Source organism: Myxine glutinosa, chromosome 4 (assembly GCF_964187855.1).
Source record: "Myxine glutinosa chromosome 4, kmMyxGlut1.1, whole genome shotgun sequence".
In the NCBI taxonomy this organism is placed as follows: Eukaryota; Metazoa; Chordata; class Myxini; order Myxiniformes; family Myxinidae; genus Myxine; species Myxine glutinosa.
Window position 1 is genome coordinate 73,524,044 of NC_136264.1, and position 23,494 is coordinate 73,547,537.

Genomic DNA, 23,494 nt, shown 5'->3' on the forward strand with positions numbered 1-23,494 from the left:
CACTTCCGGAAGTGTACGAATTGGGTAGTACCACTGAGGTGAAAGCACTCTTTGCACAGCTAAATTTGTCATCCTTCCTTTCTTACTCCCTCCCTCCCCCAAAAAACAGAGGGACCTGTCAAAGACCCCCCCCCCCCAAAGATGTATATGCAGTATATATCTGCCCTCCCTCTCCCTTCACCTCACTTTCCCTCCCCCTCCCCTCCCCCTCCACTCCCCTTTAAGATATAAATTATCTGTAAAAGAGCCCTCCACTTCTGGCTGCTCCCCTTCTCCCCCCCCCTTCCCCCCCCCCTCTCCCCTCCCCTTCCCCCTCCCTCCCTGCCCCCTCCCCAGCTCCCCCCTCCCCCCTCCACTCCCTCCTCCCACTCCCCCCCCACCCCCTCCACCCTCCCCTCCTCCCCCCCCCCCCCCCCCCCCCCGCCCGGCAACGCCGGGTACTTCTGCTAGTCTATAATACTAATGTCCCTAAATGCAAATGACATGCAAATGACATGCAAATGAGCTTTTACATGGGGATGGGGAAATTTTGTCATTCAAACTCCTCCTAGGCGCTTCAACGGATCCACTCCCGCTTTTCACCCTCGATTCTTCCCATGCTCGACTTTGTTAGTACGGTGAGTTTGTAATTTTAACTCTTTTATTTCGTTTTTAAATCGCAAAAAACAAACAAACAAATGTTCACAAAATGGCGGAAGAGGCGAGCACGACAAGGATCATGTGACGCCAAAACCGCGGGCGAGTCGCAAAGAGCGGACTGGATTATTGGATTCGGAGTGCTCTTTATCCGGGTCGCAAAGAGCGGACTGGATTATTGGATTCGGAGTGGTCTTTATCCGGGATCCGGGACGTTTGGATTCGGAGTGTTCTTTTCCACTCCATGCGGGCGAACAGAATCCTGTTTGTATGTATTTATGTATGTCCGCACTTCACCCATTGGTTGACGGCTGAAGGGGGATTGTGGGGGGAAGTGGCGTGGGGAAAAGGGGTTTGGGCTTCACCCATTGGTTGGACAGCTGACCTGACTCCACCCACAAATGTAACCTGAAATACTTAACCTAAAGTACCCAGCAGACCCAAAAGACCCCCCTCCCCTCATCCCCCCCCCCCCCCCGAGGACTCAAAATACCGAGAAGACACCGAGAACCCAAAATATCCGAAAGACCCCAAAGACACAAAATACCCCGAAGCCCTAAAATACCTCAACGACTGAAAAGACCCCAAATACCCAAAAGACCCCGAAGACCTAAAAGACTGAAAAGACCCCCAAAGACCCCGAAGACCCAAAATACCCCGAATACCGAAAAGACACCAATGACCCAAAAAGACCCCAAAGATCCAAAAGACCTGAAGACACAAAAGACCCCGAAGACCTAAAATACCTCAAAGACTGAAAATACCCCAAAGACCCAAAAGGCCCCAAAGACTGAAAAGACCCAAAACACCCCAAAGACACAAAAGACCCCGAAGACCTAAAATACTGAAAAGACCCCAAAGACCCAAAAAGACCCCAAATACCCAAAAGACTCCAAAGACCTCAAAGACTGAAAATACCCCAAAGACCCCGAAGACCGAAAATTCCCCAAAGACTGAAAAGACCCAAAACACCCTGAAAACCCAAAATACCCTGAAGACCTGAAAGACCCCAAAGACTGAAAAGATCCAGAAGACCCCAAAGACTAAAAATACCCCAAAGACCCAAAAGGCCTCGAAGACCCAAAAGACCCCAAAGACACAAAAGACCCTAAATCCCCTTAAAGACCCTGAAGACCAAAGCACCCAAAAGACCCTTAAAGGGGAACCCAATTTTTATTTCTTCTGAAAACCATTCACAATCAATCACAGTCTAATTTGAAGGGGATTTTATTTTATTTGTGAATCACAAAGTGCCAAAAAAAGCCCTAGAGTGTCCATTTTCAGTTTGCCAGTGGCATCACATTATGAACTCACTGTGATCCTGCTGGCGACAGGACATAGAGACAGTGCATTCCGAGCTGCTCAGATTCCGATAATGATTGGGGATGTTGGAGGGGGCAGGGTGTGTGGGTTGGTCATGGGTATTGTTAGCTAGATGATGGTTGTTGGGGGATGGTGAGGGGTGGTCGTGAGTATCGTTAGTTACAGAGATAGTTGATGGGGGATTGTGTAATGGTGGTGAGGGGTGGTCGTGAGTATTGTTGGCTCGGATGACGGTTGTAGGGGGATTGTGAGGGCATGGTGGAGGGGCAGCTGGGGGGGGGGGGGGGGTGGGGAGGAAGAGAGTGCAGGTTGGTCGTGGGTACAGTTAGCTAGGGTGATGGTTGATGGTATGTTTTTTTGTTTTTGGAAAATTGGGATGCCTCAAAACTCAAGGCCACCCAAGTTGAACACAGAGATGGTGTGGGATGGTCGTGAATATTGTTAGCTAGGGTGATGGTTGATAGGGGATCGTAAGAGGATGGTGGAGGAGAGGAAAGAGAGTGTTGTGGGGTTGTTAGCTAGGGTGACGGTTGAAGGGGATTTTGAGAAGATGGTGGAGGGGAAGGTGGGAGGGGGGAGGTGTGGGGTTGTCGTGGGTATTGTTAGCTAGGGTGACGGTTGATGGGAGTTTGTGAAGAGATGGTGGAGGGGAGGAAAGAGAATGGTGTGGGGTTGTCGTGGATATTGTTAGCTAGGGTGACGGTTGAAGGGGATTTTGAGGAGATGGTGGAGGGCAGGGTGGAGGGGAGGTGTGGGGTTGTCGTGGGTATTGTTAGCTGGGGTGATGGTTGAAGGTGGATTTTGAGGAGATGGTGTAGGGGAGGGTGGGGGGGGGGGGAGTGTCGGTATTGTTAGCTCGGGTGAAGGTTGATGGGAGTTTGTGAAGAGATGGTGGAGGGGAGGAAAAAGAGTGGTGTGGGGTTGTCGTGGGTATTGTTAGCTAGGGTGATGGTTGATAGGGGATCGTGAGAGGATGGTGGAGGAGAGGAAAAAGAGTGTTGTGGGGTTGTCGTGTGTATTGTTAACTAGGGTGATGGTTGAAGGGGGATTTTGAGGAGATGGTGGTGGGGAGGTTGGCGCGGGAGGTGTGGGGTTGTCGTGGATATTGTTAGCTCGGGTGACGGTTGATGGGAGTTTGTGAAGAGATGGTGGAGGGGAGGAAAGAGAGTGTTGTGGGGTTGTCGTGTGTATTGTTAGCTAGGGTGACGGTTGAAGGGGGATTTTGAGGAGATGGTGGTGGGGAGGTTGGCACGGGAGGTGTGGGGTTGTCGTGTATATTGTTAGCTCGGGTGACGGTTGATGGGAGTTTGTGAAGAGATGGTGGAGGGGAGGAAAGAGAGTGGTGTGGAGTTGTCGTGGGTATTGTTAGCTAGGGTGAAGGTTGATGGGAGTTTGTGAAGAGATGGTGGAGGGGAGGAAAGAGAGTAGTGTGGGGTTGTCGTGGATATTGTCAGCTAGGGTGAAGGTTGATGGGAGTTTGTGAAGAGATGGTGGAGGGGAGGAAAGAGAGTGGTGTGGGGTTGTCGTGGGTATTGTTAACTTGGGTGACGGTTGAAGAGGGACTTTGAAGGGAGAATGGGGGGAGGTGTGGGGTTGTCGTGGCTATTGCTAGCTCGGGTGACAGTTGAAGCGGGATTTTGAACGGAGGGTGGGAGGGAGGTGTGGGGTTGTCATGGGTATTGTTTGCTCGGGTGACGGTTGAAGAGGGATTTTGAGGAGATGGTCGAAGCGGGAGGAGGGGGGAATAGGTGAGTGTGGTTTGGTCATGGGTGTTGTTTGCTAGCATGACCGTTGAAGGGGGGTTTTGAGGAGATGGGGGAGGGGAGGGTGGGGGGGAGGTGTGGGGTTGCCGTGGGTATTGTTAGCTCGGGTGATGGTTGAAAGGGTATTTTGAAGGGACGGTGGGGGGAGGTGTGGGGTTGGCGTGGGTATTGCTCGCTCAGGTGACGGTTGAAGGGGGATTTTGAAGGGAGGGTGGGGGTAGGTGTGGGGTTGGCGTGGGTATCGTTAGCTCAGGTGACGGTTGAAGGGGGATTTTGAAGGGAGGGTAGGGGGGAGGTGTAGGGTTGGCGTGGGTATTGCTAGCTCAGGTGATGGTTGAAGGGGGATTTTGAAGGGAGGGTGGGGCGGGGGGGGGGGTGTGGGGTTGTCGTGGGTATTGCTAGCTCGGGTGACGGTTGAAGGGGGATTTTGAAGGGAGGGTAGGGGGGAGGCGTGGGGTTGGTGTGGGTATTGCTAGCTCAGGTGACGGTTGAAGGAGGATTTTGAAGGGAGGGTGGGGGTAGGTGTGGGGTTGGCGTGGGTATTGCTAGCTCAGGTGACGGTTGAAGGGGGATTTTGAAGGGATGGTAGGGGGGAGGTGTGGGGTTGGTGTGGGTATTGCTAGCTCAGGTGACGGTTGAAGGGGGATTTTGAAGGAGGGTGGGGGGGGGGGGGGAGGTGTTGGGTTGTCATGGGTATTGCTAGCTCGGGTGATGGTTGAAGGGGGATTTTGAGGAGATGGTGGAGGGGAGGAAAGAGGGTGTGGGGTTGTCGTGGGTATTGTTAGCTAGGGTGACGGTTGATGGGAGTTTGTGAAGAGATGGTGGAGGGGAGGAAAGAGAGTGATGTGGGGTTGTCGTGGGTATTGTTAGCTCGGGTGACGGTTGATGGGAGTTTGTGAAGAGATGGTGGAGGGGAGGAAAGAGTGGTGTGGGGTTGTCGTGGGTATTGCTGGCTCGGGTGATGGTTGAAGGGGATTTTGAGGAGATGGTGGAAGGGAGGATGGGGGGTGGGGGGGTTGTTGTGGGTATTGTTAGCTAGGGTGACGGTTGATGGGAGTTTGTGAAGAGATGGTGGAGGGGATGAAAGAGAGTGGTGTGGGGTTGTCGTGGGTATTGTTAGCTTGGGTGAAAATAATAATAATAATAATAATAATAATAATAATAATAATAATCGCTCAATAGTGCCGAAGCCTTTTAAAATTAATGACAGTTATATACAAGTACACATTCACGTAAATAAATACAAAACAATCACCAGACATTAGAATACAAATATATCAAACACTTCCGGAAGTGTACGAATTGGGTAGTACCACTGAGGTGAAAGCACTCTTTGCACAGCTAAATTTGTCATCCTTCCTTTCTTACTCCCTCCCTCCCCCAAAAAACAGAGGGACCTGTCAAAGACCCCCCCCCCCCCCCCCAAAGATGTATATGCAGTATATCTCTGCCCTCCCTCTCCCTTCACCTCACTTTCCCTCCCCCTCCCCTCCCCCTCCACTCCCCTTTAAGATATAAATTATCTGTAAAACAGCCTCCACTTCTGGCTGCTCCCCTTCCTCCCCCCCTCCTCTCCCCTCCCCTTCCCCCCTCCCCTCCCCTGCCCTCCCCCCAACCCCCAAACTCCGCCCCCCACCCCCTTCCACCTCCCTCCTCCCCCCCCCCCCCACCGCCCGGCAACGCCGGGTACTTCTGCTAGTTTTAACATATTGTTACAGACGCGGTTGTGGATGTTGGTTTACCGAGCGGTTTGGTATGACCACGTCTGCACAGTTTACCCGATTCCACTCGAACGTTGGCCAAATCGCGCTATGCTAAATCAATTGAGGAAAAAGACACAACGGCTGGGTTAAAATGACACGACACCAAGGGTTCAGTTCTCAAGACCTCCGGAGGAGGTTATATTAGGGCGGAAGGTCAGATTACAACTACAAGAGGGACAGCATAGAAAGGCAGGCACTTAGACACACTTATCTTATTCCCGACAGACCACAGATAAACAGGACAAAAACTGACTCACACGGGGATTGATGGCAAGGAAAGCGGGTATTCGATGGCCAGCACAAGGTGCACCTTGTGCTCAGGGACAGGATAGCGCGGCCCAAAAGATGCAGGAGGTCTCTCAGCGCTCGGAGGTAGTGACTTCTCTTTCTCCAAGCTGGGGGCGCATCTCACGTCACGTCCGGTAAGTCACTGCGTATATCCGGCGGGGAGTGACACGCCCTCGGCTCGTTAGCTCCGCCCCAGATGGAATCGGTCCGCCCTTCTTATTGGGTGCGGGGGGGTTACCAGGCTCCGCCCTTGACGAGGAGCTGACAGCCAGCCCCTTCGTGGTAACCCCGTGGAGCGCATGGTCAATGGCGGCTAACCGAGCCGGTGTGAGGACGCACACTCCCCGCGCGCGCCGTTGTTGTAGTTGTTGTAGTTGTTGTTGTAGTTGTTGTTTGGGGAAGAAGATGGGAGGAGGTATGGGAAGGTCCTAAACTCACTACTGGTGCCATATAATCACATTCTGGTGCAACGAAGAGTCAGAATTAATGGAAACGAGTCCTTAACTGACATAGACTAAGAATAACTAGCAAGATGTCCGAAAGTTGTCTACGTGAGATGCGGTGGACCTGGGCACGACATTTAATGGGGGAAAAAGGGGAAGGTCGGTTCTACAGAGTGTTATTTACAGGCAATGGGACTAGGGAATGGGGGATTGGGGATAGTTGGGGAGTATTGGGGAAATAGGGGAGTATTTACAAGCGGATATTGAGGCCAAGTCCCATATCCGCAACAATATGATGCTGATACCAATATACGATGTATGATCACAGAGCTACATGACACACAGCTTCTTGCTCGAATTGTTGGAGGAGATTTGATTGCGATGGAAGCAAAGTATCATTTAAAATGCCTGACCCATCTGCGAAATCGTTACCGCAGTCTCGTCAGAAAGTTGAGTCGGGAATCACCAAATGTAAATGAAAAAGTGAATGAGTCTAGAGTGTTTGTAGAGCTGACAAGCTACATTGAGATAGCTGTAGACTCTGGGACTTTCCTCTTTAAGCTTTCAGAGATTCATTCACTCTATGTGAATCGTCTTCAGGACATGGGTATCCACAAAGAAGTCAACAAGACTAGGCTGAAGCATCAACTGCTGGAACACTTCCCAGAGGCACAGGAACAGAACGATGGTAGAAACACGGTTATTGTTTTCAAAGAAGGAAACCGAAATATGTTGAAGGAAGCTTTGAAAAAACGGGATTTCTCAGAAGACGCTGAGATTCTAGCAAAAGCTGCAACGATAATCCGCAAAGACATTTTCAACCATCAATGCTTCAAATTCACTGGCTGTTTCCCAACACAATGTCAAGAAAATTCAATGCCCCCAAGCCTCAAATCACTTGTCTCCTTTATACTTAATGGCCTTAACTTGAAAGATCAAGACAGATGTGAATCACAGGCTTGCCTCACTATAGGACAGACCATTCTCTACAACACAAAGAAGAAAACTCCATCTGAATCAGCTGTTGAAACAAGACATACTCTGGAGCGTGAGCCACCTCTCCCCATTTACATTGGTCTCAATATTCATGGACTGACAAGAAGCAAGAAACTCATCCAGCAATTGTATCAGATGGGTATCAGCATTTCATATGACAGGGTTATGGACCTTGAGGACTGTATTGCCACATCTGTATGTGAGCGATTTGAAGAAGACGGCGTTGTATGCCCTGCTTTTCTCCGGAAAGGGTTGTTTACTGTTGGTGCCCTAGACAACCTAGACCATAACCCTAGCTCAACCACTTCACATGACTCCTTTCATGGGACTGGAATTAGTCTCTTTCAGTTTCCAACACAAACTGATCCTGGTGAGAGCAGACCACCTACTATGATACCCCCTTCTGGTGCAACACAGCAGTCTCTCCCGGTCAGTTATGCTTTTGTCCCTGCTGTAGCTTTAACAACCGCTGCAATTGAAGTACCTGAGAGTAACACAGAGCCAACCAAGACCTGCTTAAATGAGGCACTTATCCAGGAAAATAGTTGGGTCGAACATGCACTAGCACTGTTAGAGGAGGATGTCAATGTTGTATTTCCAGGGTACAATGTTTACAGCTTATCATTCGCAATAATTGATGACCTGGAGTTATAAGCAATGTATTCAAGCCAAAAGCTTCCCCCCCCCCCCCCCCCCTAACATTGAGGGCGCCCTTCACATGAAATCACTGAATGTCCCTTTAAATTTACTGGTGATATTGTAATATCAAAATACACATTCAGTGTCCTAAAAATTTATATTTTGATACCACTTTTTGCTATCCATGACTTATATAACCCGGGAAATGTGTTTTTAATTACTGGATGGTGGCCATTTTGGATTTTTTGGTTTTACACGAATACGCGTAAAAATTCGCGAGGGCTCCTCGGCTAATATTGATTAATAGGTCATTAGGAGTGTTCATGCCAAATTTGGTGATTTTGTCCACCGTGTAACGGTAATTTTGCTAAGCCACCCTACTATGGTGAAGCCACACAAATGCAATTGTAGAACAAAACAAGTAATTGTATTAAGAACTCTCACATACTCAATAATAACACTATGAAAGAAAGTACAATCAAAATATCACTTGCATCAAATAAACAATACATATGATGGTACCATCATTCCCCCAATGCTCTCAAAGCAATAAACTCACGACACGCCAAGTGTGAGTGGAATGTAACCTTCCCCAAATTCCATGCAGGGATCCCCACGCTGGGTGAAGCCATGCAGAGAACAGGCAGGTATCGGCACGACAGAGGACGAGGAGTTACTAGGTGAGAGGTCGATATGGGAACCAACGGCAATCAACACTATGAGGTCGACATGGAAATCCCAACGACAAAACAAGATGCACCAAGTAGACAGTCTCTTCGAGGACAAAATGGCGTATCAGCCTGTATTGGAGGCACTTGATTTTTCTCCAACAATAACTCACGCATGCTAATAAAACCTGAGACGCAGGTTTAATTGCAATCACAATATAGGACGATGTCGCGGGCAATCCCTTTCACGGGAAGCCTCAACTCATTCGCGACCACTATCAAAAAAGTCCGCTCGCAGCCTTAATGCGATTCATGGCTGTATCTCTCTCATGGCCGTCTCCTCCTCTGCCAAGCTCCTCCTCTCTTCTCTTCCGGCCTCTTTGCCACGTCTTCCTTTCTCCTTCACAAACATTTATTTTTACCTTTTACTAAAGTCATCTCCATGTCACACACAAATCTTAATAATATTACCTGAAACTAAAAATCCTACAAGTATATAATAACAACAATGGTGGCAGTGACGGATCCGTAACAACGACAAGTATCATAGAAGTCTTTGGGTTGGGTACGTATCCACTTTAGGACATTGGCCTTCATTTTCTTATCACTACCAAACTTGATGCCATCAAAGTGTTTCCATAGTGTCCCAAAGAGGTGAAGGTCTTATGTTGACAGATCTGGGCTGCATAAGGTGAATGGTTTAGAACCTCTCACCTCATCTGCACTGGTTACATTTGTCATACTAGGGCATGCCCGTACTATATATATGCCCGTACTATATATATATCTAAAATTATATCCCCCCCCCCCTCTATTTACATGAAATGGTTTGGTCCATTCGCAACGCCAAAGCGAACGGCGAACGGCTTGCGAGTACGGTGACAATCCCCCCCCTCTATTTACATGAAATGGTTTGGTCCATTCGCAACGACCACAGAACCCCCCCCCTCTATTTACATGAAATGGTTTGGTCCATTCGCAACGCCAAAGCGAACGGCGAACGGCTAAATCGCCATAGCTCGGTAACTACTTCTCCGATTAATATGAAACCTTGAAAAGGCACATCCTCGGGTCCCCAGCAATATACCTGGCAAGTTTAAAGTATATCGGACCGGTAGTTGTCGAGAAACAGCGGTCACAGACAAACATACATACATACATACATACATACAAACATACAAACATACAAACATACACACAGAGATTACTGGAATTATAGATAGACGAGGACGTGCCCGTACGTGGCGTACCCGTAACCGTACCCGGAACCGTACCCGTACCGTACCCGTACCGTACCGTACCCGTACCCGTGACGTGCCCGTAATGAATATGTACAAAATATAAATATGTATGTACTACAATCGATCGTACCTTACAACAATCAACACAGATTGCAACGTCAAATAAATGAATACGCTCTCAAATGTGCCGTCCGAGGCAGCGTCTGCTCGCCACGTTCAGCGTCACTATGACTATCCGTAAGTCCGGAAGTGACGTCCTCATTTGACTGTCCGGAAGGTCGCAAATCGCAGTTACGATGAATCGCAAATTAGTTTTAATTAGTTTTAAAACATAGTTTAACGGCAACATAGTTTTCCAACGTGAAATAAATGAATACGCTCTCAAATGTGCCGTCCGAGGCAGAGTCTGTTCGCCACGTTCGGCACACGTGATAGCTCGCTGCTCTCTGATTGGTTGAATCGTTTTTTGGACATAGCTCGGTAACTACTTCTCTGATTAATATGAAACCTTGAAAAGGCACATCCTCGGGTCCCCAGCAATATACCTGGCAAGTTTCAAGTATATCGGACCGGTAGTTGTCGAGAAACAGCGGTCACAGACAAACATACATACATACATACATACATACATACATACAAACATACAAACATACAAACATACACACAGAGATTACTGGAATTATAGATAGATGAGGTCCTGTATTGTTATGTAACAGATGCAACACCACTGGGGAGCATTCATGGACACCACCTGTGAATTGCATTGTGAATGTCGTTATGTAGGAGGTCCCTGTGTAATACAAGACATTTATTGTTCTTCCTCTGCCAAGAAAGAATCAGTCCTTGGCAATCCCAAACCATTGTAGCCAACACGTTCCTGACAGATGTCGTACACTTTAAATTTGTGGGTCATGGGAGCCACTGTATTAGCTCTACTCCAAACTTGACCACTCACTTTCCACTCCTGATACGGATTCCAACTTCTTCTGCAACATCATGACAAGTTGTTCAATTGCTCAAGATAAGTTGATCGATTCTCTGGATATTAGCAGGAGTTATAGCCGTCACCAGAACATGTTAAAAGTGGAAGATCATCGACTAAGTCTCTGCCATCTTTGTACTTTCTAGCCCATGTAAACACACTTCTTCTTGAGAGATTATCATCCAAAAACTGTCTCGTAAGTATTCTGTGAATTTCAGCCAGCTTCGCACTTTCCTTCACGAAAAACGCATTCGCACCGCTCATCCACAGAGCACGATACACCGCTTGCCACCTCCAATATGGCCACCCGCAATGCATCAGATGGCAGCTTCCTACACACATGCTGATAGAGTTCCCACTACTAGGGAAAAACAATTCAGTTATTTCCTCGAACGAAAAGTCATTATATAATTGGAAGTGCAGGAAGAACTTGAACCACCTTCTTATATTGAACAAACAGTATTGACCAATTTGAGATGCACCAAGTTGTGGAACACTTGAAGAACCTTTTACTCATTGATTTTTGAATGAATTGACTCGTCGAAAAAGTATTTTTTCATCTGAATATCCAAGAATTTAACCAACTGATTATGTCCTGTATTTGATGATTTGCTTACTTACCAGATAAACAAGTGAATTGACATTTTAATCAAAACATAATGCAATATTTACCTCTTTCTCAGTTTTGCCAAATGAGTACCATGTTTTTTTTTTTTTGGTTGTGCTAAGATATTAAACTTTTCACTTCTTGTTTGATATGCCAAATCGATTTCAGCATCTTTACTACCTATTTATCAAACCGATGCTGGTGGGCAGGTACTGCGGCAGAGAAGGATGGTGTGCCAGTCTTCAAACTAGCACGCTGGCGTGTCAAGGGCCAAGTAATCCCTGAAGTCTTGGAAACCTATAAAGCCTTGGGGACAGAGCTCAATGTACTTCCCTACTGCTCCCAGTTTATACCAATGCAGGTGATAGACTATCCCTGCCATGGCTCCATCATCTACCACCCATCACTACTTCCTCGTCATCGTGGAGCCTCCGCTATCAATTGGTAGAGCAGCTTACGATTTGGATATTTTATTTAATTGAAGCAACAATGATGTTGGAATGGAGTAGAGAATAATTATGAGAGAAGATTAAGATTGGATTATTCATTGTAAGGCACAATGTGGGCAGAAGGAAACAAAAGGGATATATACAGAAATATACACTATAGCTTTGATATCAGAAAAGAAAATTCTAGCAACAAAAATGATGAAGGTATAATCTGACATATAATCCTTGGGTTGATTATGTTCATAGAGATAGGATATCTCGATGGACAGCATCTCAAATAACCTCACCTAGCCAAACTCCTACCACCTAGCATCCCACACTGACCATATTTAAACAAACAAAAATAAAAAGACAAAACATTTCAGAGCCCCTCGTGGTCTTAGCAATTTTGCTGTATGGAGTGAAAGGCCACCAATCGGCCAACTTTGGTCAGATTGCAAAACAAAATCTTCTTTATATGTTACTCTCATGTCTTTGTGCCAAGTTTGAACAAAATCGATCCATGCATGGCCAATAAATGGTCATGGACACGTTTAACTAATGAAATGGCCGCCAATCGGCCATCTTGGATCTGATCTCGAAAAACAATGACATGCATATGTAAGCCATCATTCATTATATGTATGGCACGTTTTAACGAGATCAGTAAATGCATGTCCGAGAAATAGTTGAGGACATGTTCAACATTGGGGTTTTTACAACTAAAATGGCCGCCAGTCAGCCATCTTTGATCTCATCACGAAACAAAATGATGTGCTTATGTATGCCATCATGTATTGTCTTTATGCCAAGTATGAACAAAATCGGTCCATACATGGCTGATATATCGTTGCGGACGCATGCACGCACACACGGAATGAAGAACAGACAGACAGACAGACGGACAGATGGACAAGATCCAATCCAGAAGCCCTCGTTTTGGACCAAGTCCAATAGGGGATAATAATAGAGGTGCGAAAGCAGAACCTCTGACACTTTAAATCCACACTGCTCTGGGAAGGAGGGCTTATCCATGGTGAAGGCAACTACCTCGGAGAAAGAAACACTCGAGTATAAACCATGAGAAGGGCAACAGGCAGCCATCCACCTTTGCTATTTCACCTAGTTTTATGACTCAAATATCAAATGGTTCAGGACGAGAAACCTGAGAACATCACAAAATAAATGCAGAAGGGAAGTTTAATATTTTGAGACTTTGTAATGTGAGATGGAGAGATGTTGGTGATTTCATGAGTGATGATGTGAGGGTAATCTGCTTGTGAAGGGAACTGAGAGGCACTGCAATGATGTTTGACAAAAATGTTGAAAAGTGTGCCTCCAGAATTATCTGCAACTCTGAGATATAATTAATGTTCCTGGTGAAGCCTACAGCTGACCCCATAGACAAATTAATTTATCATCAAAGTTTAAATGTTCACAGTGATCAGCTTGAGGAAGAAGAGGATGTAATTACCTATGCCACGGAAGGTCGATGTGCTTTCACCTCTGTCTGTCTGTTTTTTTTTTTTTTTTTTTTTTTTTTTTGTATACTGAATCGAGGCTCGTGAAAGAGCTAACATTTACTTCACAAACAAATCAACCAGACAAACAAAATACCCAAAAAGAGGGAGCGGAAGACAAGATGGGGAGAGAAGGGGAGGCACACAAACACAACATCCGAGAGCAGGGAGATGTGTGGAAGGGAGAGGGCCCGGGGGGAGGAGGCATGGGAAGGGGGGCAGGGGGGGGGAGGGAGAAGTGTAAAACACAAGGACACCAAGGACTTCCTGGACAGAAGTTGGTATTTCAAAAAAGTGGAATTGGGGTGAAATTAGCGGGGGTAGAAAAGATCAAGGTTTTGGATGGGGGAAGATAAGAGATGGTGGTGAACAGCTGTTTTAAAGACTTGGAGGGTGGAGTGGGATTGAAGAGAGTGAGGGAGTTTGTTCCAGAGGTGGGAGAAAAGAGGAATGAAGGAGTGAAGGTGAGCAGAGAGTCTTGATTTTGGCAGTTTAACCATAAGAGGGTTGCAGGCAGATCTTGTGCGACCTGTAGGAATATTTGCGGGACAGAGCCCAGAGAGAGCTGTGAGGGCAAGGCCAGAGAGGAGTCGGTAGAAGACCGAAAGACCACCAACCTGCCTGCGGTGAGTGAGTGAGAGGCCCTTGGAGTTAGCTTCATCGCGGGAGATTCCAATGATTCTGAATGCTTTGGTTTCAACAGCGTGAAGGCGAGCTAGGTGTGAGGCAGGAGCACCAGCCCAGAGGGGAGAGCAGTACTCCATTGAGCTGCGGATGAAAGCCTTGTATGTGGTGAGGAGCTCAGGTGTGCCAAGGAAGGACTTCGCACGACGGAGGATGCCCAGTCGGCGACTGGCTTTGGAGGCCAGATTTGAAATGTGGTTTTCCCAGGAAAGATCATGGGAGATAGTGAGACCCAAAAGCTTGAGTGACAGAACTTATTGGAGAGGATTATTCAGAAAGTGGATGGGAGGGTTGTCCAGTCGGTCTTTTTGGAGAGACATCGTAAGAGTGTGAGATTTGTCAGGATTGAAAGACATGTTCCACTTGTTTGCCCAGTCTGTGGTTTTGTCAAGGTCTGCAGAGAGTGAGGAGGCTGCAGCCTGCCGATCTGAGGGATGAGGGATGAAGAATGGAGCGACAGAGAGTAGAGTCGTCAGCAAAGAGATAGAGAGGATTTTCAAGAGAGTCAGAGAGATCATTGATGAAGACCAGAAAAAGCACAGGGCCCAGAACACTGCCTTGGGGAACTCCAGCCTGAACAGGAAGAGGAGATGAGGGAAACCCATTCAGGGCCACACGTTGACTACGACTAGAGAGGAAGTCCGCCAGCCATGCGTGGAGATTTCCATGGATACCAAAAGAGGAGAGTTTGGTGAGCAGAGCGGGGTGCCAGACCGTATCGAAGGCACGTGATATGTCAAGGGAGACTGCTCTAATTTCCTGTTTGGCATTGAGGACCTCCATCCATTGTTGAGAAAGCAGAAGCAGCATGTCCAGAGTGGAGTGTCCAGGTCTGAAACCAAATTGATGATCAGAGATCAAGCCATTGGAGAAGAGGAAAGATTTCATATCTGAAGCAATGATGGATTCCATGACTTTGCTGATAATTGGGAGAAGGCTGATTGGTCTGTAGTTGCTGGGATCTGTTTTTGCACCTTTTTTGTGCAAAGCGGTGATGTTGGCAGATTTCCAAGCAGATGGAAGATGACCTTGAGCAAAAGAGAGGGTGAAGAGAACAGAGAGAGGGAGTGAAAGAGCGGAAGAACATGATTTTAGGACCCGTGGGCTGATGCCGTCAGGTCCAGTTGCAGAATCAGAGTCGAGGGTTGACAGAAACTTTTCCACCTTGTCAGGAGGAAAGGACACAGAGTCCAGGAGCAGCTGGGTACGACTGGGTACAGTGGGTACAGAGAGGGATGGGGTTGGGACACAAGATTTCGAGGCAAACACAGAGTTGAGGCATTCAGCTTTTTCATGTGCGGAGTCAACTGTGCAGCCATTTGAGGTGAGGGAGGGGATGGAGGGGGAACAAACACCAGAAACAGATTTGACCAGACGCCACCAGGATTTGGAAGAGGGAGACAGATAAGAGAGTTCGGTCTTGAGAACGGTGAGATATTGTTTCCTGGCTCTCCTGAGGGTGGACACACACTTGTTTTGGGCTTTGTGAAAGGAAATTAGATTTCCTTCCGTTGGATTTGCTTTCCAGGAGACGAAAGCAAGTTGTTTCAGGGCAACAGCCTCACCACAAGATTCCGTGTACCATGGACGGAAGGAATAGACTGCCAGGTGTTCCAATTTTTCATTTCATTTCGTGACCTGAAAATCGGGTGGGCATCAAATTGGCATGATAATATAGAAAAAATTAAGAAATAATGTTCATGACTTTTCACAAGTCAGATTCTGGTACGTTAGTCTGTAATATAATGTTGAAATTTATAATTTTATTTCCAAAATCTCCGTTTAGCCTCGAACGCATTTCGATGTATTGACCAATGAGGATCGCGCTTATTCGCGCTACGAACGATGTCTGGGCGTCCGGCTGCGAGTAAACAAAATGGCGGCCTCCAGTAGCAGCTACGGTGACGAGGGTGGGAGCGAGAAACGTTGTTATATGTGCATTTCTCCGGCCAAAAGATAAAGTTTAATACCTTTTAGTGATATAACATGGCCACGATATTTGCAATTTGTTCTTACGTGGCAGAATTTAGAAGGTGATCAAGCTGAAATTGCGAGAAATTTCGTGAAGAACCACGCTGACGAATTCGGCGAACGTGGCAACAGTATGGTAACAATACCTGCTATAGCTATACCGCATGATGCAGCGTTTCATCAAGTGTGTTATTCACGATTTACCGATAAACAACGAGTGAGCAGGGTGCAAAGCAGCATGAAAAAGAGAGAAGAAAATGCAGCCAATACTGGTAGGTTGAATAACTTGAATAATAAATCATGACAATGCTTCAAAACTTAGTTTGATTTTTTTTTTTGTGAGGTATATGTAAAATGATTTTGTGTGTAGTCGAACGATTTTGAATTGAAGGAACTGTCCAATATTTATGCAAGGAGGTAGGGCCGAGGTGAAACAAATAAATTTTTAAAAGGAAGTCTGAGGAAGGGGTGGGGGGGGGGGGGGGGGGAGGGAATCTAGTCGGGCTAACCATGACTTGAGGTCTAGACATTTTAAACTCACATAATTTTAATTGTTTTCTTTTATGTGTATTTATTGCAGCTTCAACATGCAATGACATCAACGTCAACATTGACAAGGTGCATAAAGGCCCACAACCAGTCAAGAAACGTGCTCTACGCTCCAGCTTAGGCAAGCCCAAATGTTCAGCCAGATCCCAATATGTGTTGCCTAATATATGCATCCTTTTCCTTTTTTTCCTTAATAATTCCTTAATAATTTTTCCTTAATCCTTTTTCCTTTTCCTTAATATATGCATCCATCCTTTTTTTTTAAATGCATGTTGTAATATATGCATCCTTTGTCAGAAAGAGAGAACAATCAATACAGGCAAAAGGGGACGAAGAAAAGAGCCTCTAACAAGGTGCTCAACAATTGAGGCACCAAGACTGCAGCAAGCCGCTAAAGACAACAACAATACAAACCTGCTGCTTCAAATTCAAGACCGCGATTGTGTTGCGATAGAGGTAAAATACCATGGTCGCTGCTACAAGGAGTATACCCGGTATTTAGGCAAGCTAGCAACAACACCTAATGCAGAGCAACAAGGAGACTCCAACTACTCAGAAGCATACACATTATTTGGTGCAACAGTCAAGGATCTTATAATAGACAACAAGGAAATCTATAGACTGAAACGACTTAATGACATGTTCATGAAACAAATCAAAGCAACACACGGAATAGAATCAAACTACAAAAGTGGCTTTCTCAAGACAAGAGTGATGAAAATATTTCCACAACTATGCTTTCTAACCCCGTATATGCGCTGCCAAGGACACCTTGTGTATGTTAATGACATCTCCACTGAAGTGCTGGTTGAAGAAAAGAAAGTGTTGCAAGAAACCATGCATGGTTCAGGTGATGACACAACAGAGACAGAACAAACATCCGACTCTGAACCAACCCCACCAAAGCAACCTGGGTATACTGAGAATAACCTTAGAGAACACTACTTCACTGCGCTACAATTGAGAAATGCAATAGATGAGATCAAGCCAAATATGCCATGGCCCCCAACCTCTGAGCACCTGACAACAAATGCCGCAGAAGCAATTGTACCTCCCTGTCTCTATAACTTTATTGCATGGATGGTGGGAGTGTCGGACGAACCTGATTCTGATGAGTTTGTAAAGATAGAATCTACAATACATAGAAGAATTCTCACAATTGCACAGGACATCATATACCTCCAATCAAAGGGAAGGAAACAGATGCCCAAACATTTGTCACTTGCAATGACAGTACGTCATCTCTCAGGTTCAGCCCAATTAATCAGCCTACTGAACGGGTTTGGTTACTGCGTCTCAAACTCTGTCGTCTTAAATCATGACACTGCACTGGCTAACCAAGAACTACATCGTGGAGAGGATGCTCTTCCATCAATCATTCAGGCGGGCAAGCATGTCACACTCGTATGGGACAATAATGACTTCGGGGAGGAGACATTGTCTGGGCGTGGAACAACGCACAATACCAATGGGATTAGAATACAGCAACCAAGTCAATCCCATGAAGTAGTACAACCAGCACCAGTCACTACAGTTAAGAGGACGTGGGAGAGATCGATGCAGCCACCTGCAGTGAACCTTGCCACATATTATGGAGGGAAAAAAGAAGGACCCGCTCCATTCGCAACCAGCGTTCCATTGGATTGAGCAACGTACTTCCCATTACTCCAGCACCCTAAGATAATAGACCTAGCATACCACGTCACCAAGTACAACATTGACGGGACTCTGCCATCTTGGACAGGATTCAACCAACTACTGTCTTGTGTTGAAGTTCCACCAAAGAGCGTGATAGGGTATCTCCCTGTCATTGATGCCACTCCGACTGAAATGAATACGGTACTAACAATACTGCAGAGAAGTGTTCAGATCGCCGACAAGTTACAGTTGGAAGCAGTCGTCATTGTCGTTGACCAAGCCATCTATTGCAAGGCACAGCTCATTAGATGGAAGAATGCACAGTTCATGAAGAGACTGGTAATTCGACTTGTGGCATTCCACACTGCAATGTCCTTTCTTGGCTGTATTGGAAAGAGATTTCGAGATGGTGGTCTCCAAGACATCCTGGTTGAGTCAGAGATTGTTGCAGTGGGGTCTGTGAATGGAGTGTTCAGCGGCAAGCATTACAACAGGGCAGTTCGAGCCCATAAGCTGATGTCAGACGCGATGCAGCAGATGCTCCTGGATGCATATTTTGAATCTATTCCAGAACATGAGGCGGGTAGAGTGAAGCAACTTTTGTCAAACTTAGCTGAAGCTTTCCCACATCCAAACTACCATGTCATTCTCAACAGCGACAAGTTCAAAGACTTCAAAACCTCCTTTGACAAATTCTTAGAAGCAAGTGACACCAAACCAACATTTCGCTTCTGGAGTTCATACATTGAGACTGTGGAGCTTCTCTTGCTATTCATTAGAGGGACACGAGAAGCCAACTGGGATGTTCGCCTCGCCAGCATACGATGTATGCTTCCATGGATATTTGCCTATGATTACATTAATTATAGCAGATACCTTCCAGTATACTGGCTGGAAATGTCAGATGTTCAGCAGACCCATCCCGCCATTCATCAGAAATTTATGGAGGGTGAATTCGCTACCCAGAGAAGCGACAAAGCTTTTGCCCAAATCGCCTGCGACCAGACCATTGAGCAGACAGCAAACAGGGATTCCAAGACCAAGGGGGGCATGACCGGTTTCACTACCAGCAAGGGGACAGTTAACCGATGGATTTGGTCACACCACGCGAGGGGGTCAATTGCACGGGAATGCGAGGTTATGGCAGGGAAGTCCAGATATGAAGAGCACAGCTCAACACGCTCCGATCTACTACAAAGTCGCATGCTACGTGACAAAGCTGATGTTGACAAAATAATCGAGATGACAAACAGCATGATTAATCCATTTGAATATGATGGAGAGGACTTGGTTCATGTTACATCTGGTGTGGTGGCTACGAGAGAAGTTCAGGAAGATCTAAACACAGCATATGAAAGAGGAGAAACAGAGTTCACCACCCTATGTAAAGAACGACTTCAGACGGAGACAGTCGACCTGTTTGGCTCAATGAAGAAACTGAAACTTAAGACATTCACCAACATGTCTAAGGCTGTGAAAAAGAAAATTCGTGGAAAGGATGTGTCTTTGAAGGCTGACAGAAATCTCTTAGGTCCCGGTTGTCATCGGGCAGTTCCGGAAAATTGATCTTCAAGAGTTAATGTCCTATTCTCTTGGCCCACTACCTCTTCCTTTGGCAAGTGTGCAAGGCTGCCTCGTCGAGACCAACAAAGCCAACCTACTTCATGCACTTGAAAGTCAGGCAGAGAAACCTGTGGTTGATATTCCAGTAGGAGGCATGTATGTAATGGATGGTATGGCAATGATACAGAAATTGAATATCAACAAACTCACCGAGGAAAGGACATTTCTCAATCTGGCCCACGAAATACTGAAGCGCCTTGTCAAGGGAGCAGAGGGCAACAAGTCCAGTGAGATCCATTTCGTAACCGATACTTATCGAAAGGTATCGATTAAGAACGCCGAGCGAGAGAAGAGAGCAGCCAGAGGGTCTCAAGTGATGCGAATATATGGCCAGTCCCTTCCTCAACAATGGAAGAAGTTCCTCTCCAACGGTGACAACAAGGAGTCGCTAATCGAATACTTGTTTGAGACGTGGAGTAAGGTCAAGACAGCATACCTCAGAGGAATTAGTGTTCTTGGCACATGGAACCAAATGCCATATCTTCACAGGAAGCAGCACTCCAGATCAGGTAGTTGAAGTGAAAGAAGAGCCATCACTAAATTCGATGCATGAAGAGGCGGACACACGGATGTTCCTCCATGCCGCGCATGCAGCACACACAAGCAATGACGTCATCATCGTTAGTCCGGATACAGATGTGTTCATAATCGGCATAGCCTTAGTACCCCAAATCTCTGCACATCTATATTTCCACACAGGAAAGGGAGTCAACCTTAGGACAATTGACTTCAAAGCAATCTACGATAGCATTGGGGAAGATGTCAGCCAAGCTTTGATAGGCCTACACTGTTTTACTGGCTGTGATAGTGTAAGCGCCTTCTATGGCAAAGGCAAAAAGAAGGCCTTAAACATCATACTAAAGAATCCAGAGCTGTGCGGTGCCTTGAAGGACCTTGGAGAACGGTTTGACATACATCCAGACATGATGGAAGCACTGGACATTTGTCTGCAAGTTATATGGACAGCACAATATCACTACTGTGAATGAGGCCAGGTACAACATGTTTCGTCTTGCTAGAACGTCTGAGATCACAATGCCTCCCAACCAAGATGCCCTGAGACAGCACATCAAGAGAGCCAATTACCAAGCTGGTAAGTTAATTGGTTGTTTCTTTGAATATTGAACGTCACCTGTAATTTATGTTTGGACAGGAGTACTAGTATATGGTGCAGCATGTGTTAATGAAGATGATTATTTGGAAAGTTTATTGAATTGAAAACAAAATATTGAATGTCACAACAATGCTTTGTAAATGTTCAAAATTAACAGGTCTATTTGAAAGAGTAATTGAAGTAACTATCTGTACAGTTGAGTGGTTAAGATAACATGACATGTAGATGATCCAGAGATTTTTTTGCTCCACACTTAGTCAGAGCAGGATGTTTTGGATTTCGCATGTTTCTCTACACAGAATTTCCCAATAATATGATTGTACTGCTATTAGTGTTAATGATATACCTCTGATGTTGTTTTGGAAATATGTATATCTCCATTCTTAATGTTATTGATCACTTCAATATTTCAGGAATTTACAAGAGGAGCCTGCAGCCCATCCCTGACATTCCCGACGCTGATGGCAGAGGAACTTGCCATAGACTGGATGACACTTCCACCTGCACCAGACAGCGTGATGGAGCTTGCTAACTGCACTGAAAGCTGCAAGAAGACACGATGCAGCAACGAAACTACATGCACTTGCCTACAGAATAACATTCCGTGCACAGATTTGTGCAAGTGCGGCAGGAATGACTGCTCAAACATAACTGGCCATGTTGACTTTGATGATAAGAATGATGATAAAGACTCCAGATCTGAAGATGAGGAAGACTCTGATGCTGAAGAGGATGAAATAACTGCACTATTTGTATGATGTTTTGGACAAGTTTCAACATGACCAAGCCGAAGAGACAAATTGTGGCTAGAGTTCAGCCCATCTCGAGTTTATCATGACGTCAATGCGCACTGGTTCGCTTGTACGCCGCGTAATTGTCTTTGATGGGTTAAAATATCACCCCTTACACACTTATTGGACCTATTAACAGTTTCAAAATAGCATTGGTAAACCACCATGGATCGTAGTAGCAACACCAATCACAAATATTGTACAAAGATTTTAAATTATGCAGGTTTTAAGGTCCAAAAACATGACTTTCTGATAAATGCATCACAGCATGTTATTTTACCAAGTCGTTAAAACAACATTTTTACTACTTTTGGGGGTCTGAATTAATAAATATTGCTGCCAAGACCAATGTGAACATGACATCATATAGTTTGTGTTGTTTTTTTACTGTGTAAATGGGTATTTCAAATGTAACATACAATTGGTGTATACTGGTGTTTTGGGGCAGCGGTTCTCGGTAACGTACCACGATATCGCTTGTGAAAAAAAACAAGATGTTTTGGAGGTCATAAGGCTTCATCCCACACCCTTCTTGCCAAATCCCTAGGTTCAGGTCATGAAATCAAAAAAATAAATAGATATCCACCCTATGGCCCTGTGTCTAGAAGGGTATGATAACTGAAGACGAGATGGGATAAATCTGTGCATGAGAGAGAGCAATTTACTTTGAAAGAATTCCCAGGATGAGTTGATGTTAGAGGCGGTAGAGATGGGAGACCAGTCCAGATGATTGATGGCTGCTTGAAGACTGTGCCAGTTGGCCTGAGTGAAATGCCAGACTCGTCGACGCTGAGGAGGCTCTCTGAGAATGGTCAGAGAGATGTCCACTTTGACAAGCACATGATCAGATGAGCCGATTGGAGCAGAAGAAGAGCAGCAGACATTTTCAGGGAAGTTTGTCATAACCAAATCCAGAAGAGAAGATGCTCCGTTGACTGAGATCCGGGTCGGGAAATTGACTGATTGTGTCAGTCCCAGTGAGTCGCAGAAGTCCTTTGCTGAAGAGCCATGGCTGGTGAGAGAGGTACCCACACCCAGCCAACTGGCATGGTGACAATTGAAATCACCACATATGAGGAAGAGAGAGTTGGGATGGGTAGATAGAAGTTGGTCCATATTATCAGACAGCGAGATGTAGATGGAGTCATCGCTGTTTGGTGGACGGTACAACACACATATGAACAAAAGGTGGGAGCGAAGGGGAAGCCGTAGCCAAAGGTATTCCTGGGGGTGAGGTGGAGAGAGGGCAGTGGAGGGCGAGTGAGGAAGAGCGTTTTTATAAAGATAGCAACCCCACCTCCAGGACGAGGCTCAGGTCTATCATACCGGAGGAGGGAGTCACCTGGGAGAGATACCAAGGCATCAGAGACATCATGAAGGAGGAAAGTTTCTGTTAAGCAGATCACATCTGGTTTGTCAGAAGCAACCTGTATGGAGAGATCAGTCAAGTTTGAGCGAAGGCCCCGGATGTTTGAGGTCCATACCGTTAATGAAGAGGAAGGGGGAGCATCAGGTCCAGAACAGGGGGGGGGGGAGGGGTAGGGTAAGATGTGGAAGAGGAGGAAGAGGTAGGGAGAGCTGTTGAAGGTGTGTCAGAGATTTCAGAGATTTCAGAATAGCTTGGAGAAAGGGAAGAATGGGGCGGACAAAAGGTTTGATGGAGATTGGGTGAGGCACAGTGAGGTGTTATTTGAGGAGGGGGAAGAGCGAGGCAGAAGGTTGGGGGAGATGAAGGTGAAAGTTGGAAGGGGGAAGAAGCAGGGAGGATGCTTTGAGGAGGAGGGGTGAGAGGGGAGTCTAGGAGGGGAGGAGCGAGGGAGAGTCTCG

General features: G+C 46.2%; 3 protein-coding genes across 5 annotated transcripts in view; 2 read left to right on the forward strand and 1 right to left on the reverse strand.

Annotated features, from left to right (window-relative positions):
- The window catches only part of LOC137424779 (uncharacterized), a 107,458-nt gene extending 85,431 nt beyond the window's left edge, over window positions 1-22,027 (forward strand). The window contains exon 3 of the mRNA XM_078775954.1: window positions 21,290-22,027. Within this exon, the coding sequence (XP_078632080.1) occupies window positions 21,290-21,634 (345 nt within the window). The 3' untranslated portion in view covers window positions 21,635-22,027. The remainder of the gene's footprint in view (window positions 1-21,289) is intronic.
- The window catches only part of LOC137424777 (uncharacterized), a 675,237-nt gene that overhangs the window by 251,631 nt on the left and 400,112 nt on the right, over window positions 1-23,494 (reverse strand). The gene's annotated exons all lie outside the window — the stretch shown is intronic.
- LOC137424790 (cytosolic 10-formyltetrahydrofolate dehydrogenase-like) overlaps window positions 1-23,494 on the forward strand; it is a 256,540-nt gene that overhangs the window by 18,566 nt on the left and 214,480 nt on the right. The window lies entirely within an intron of this gene.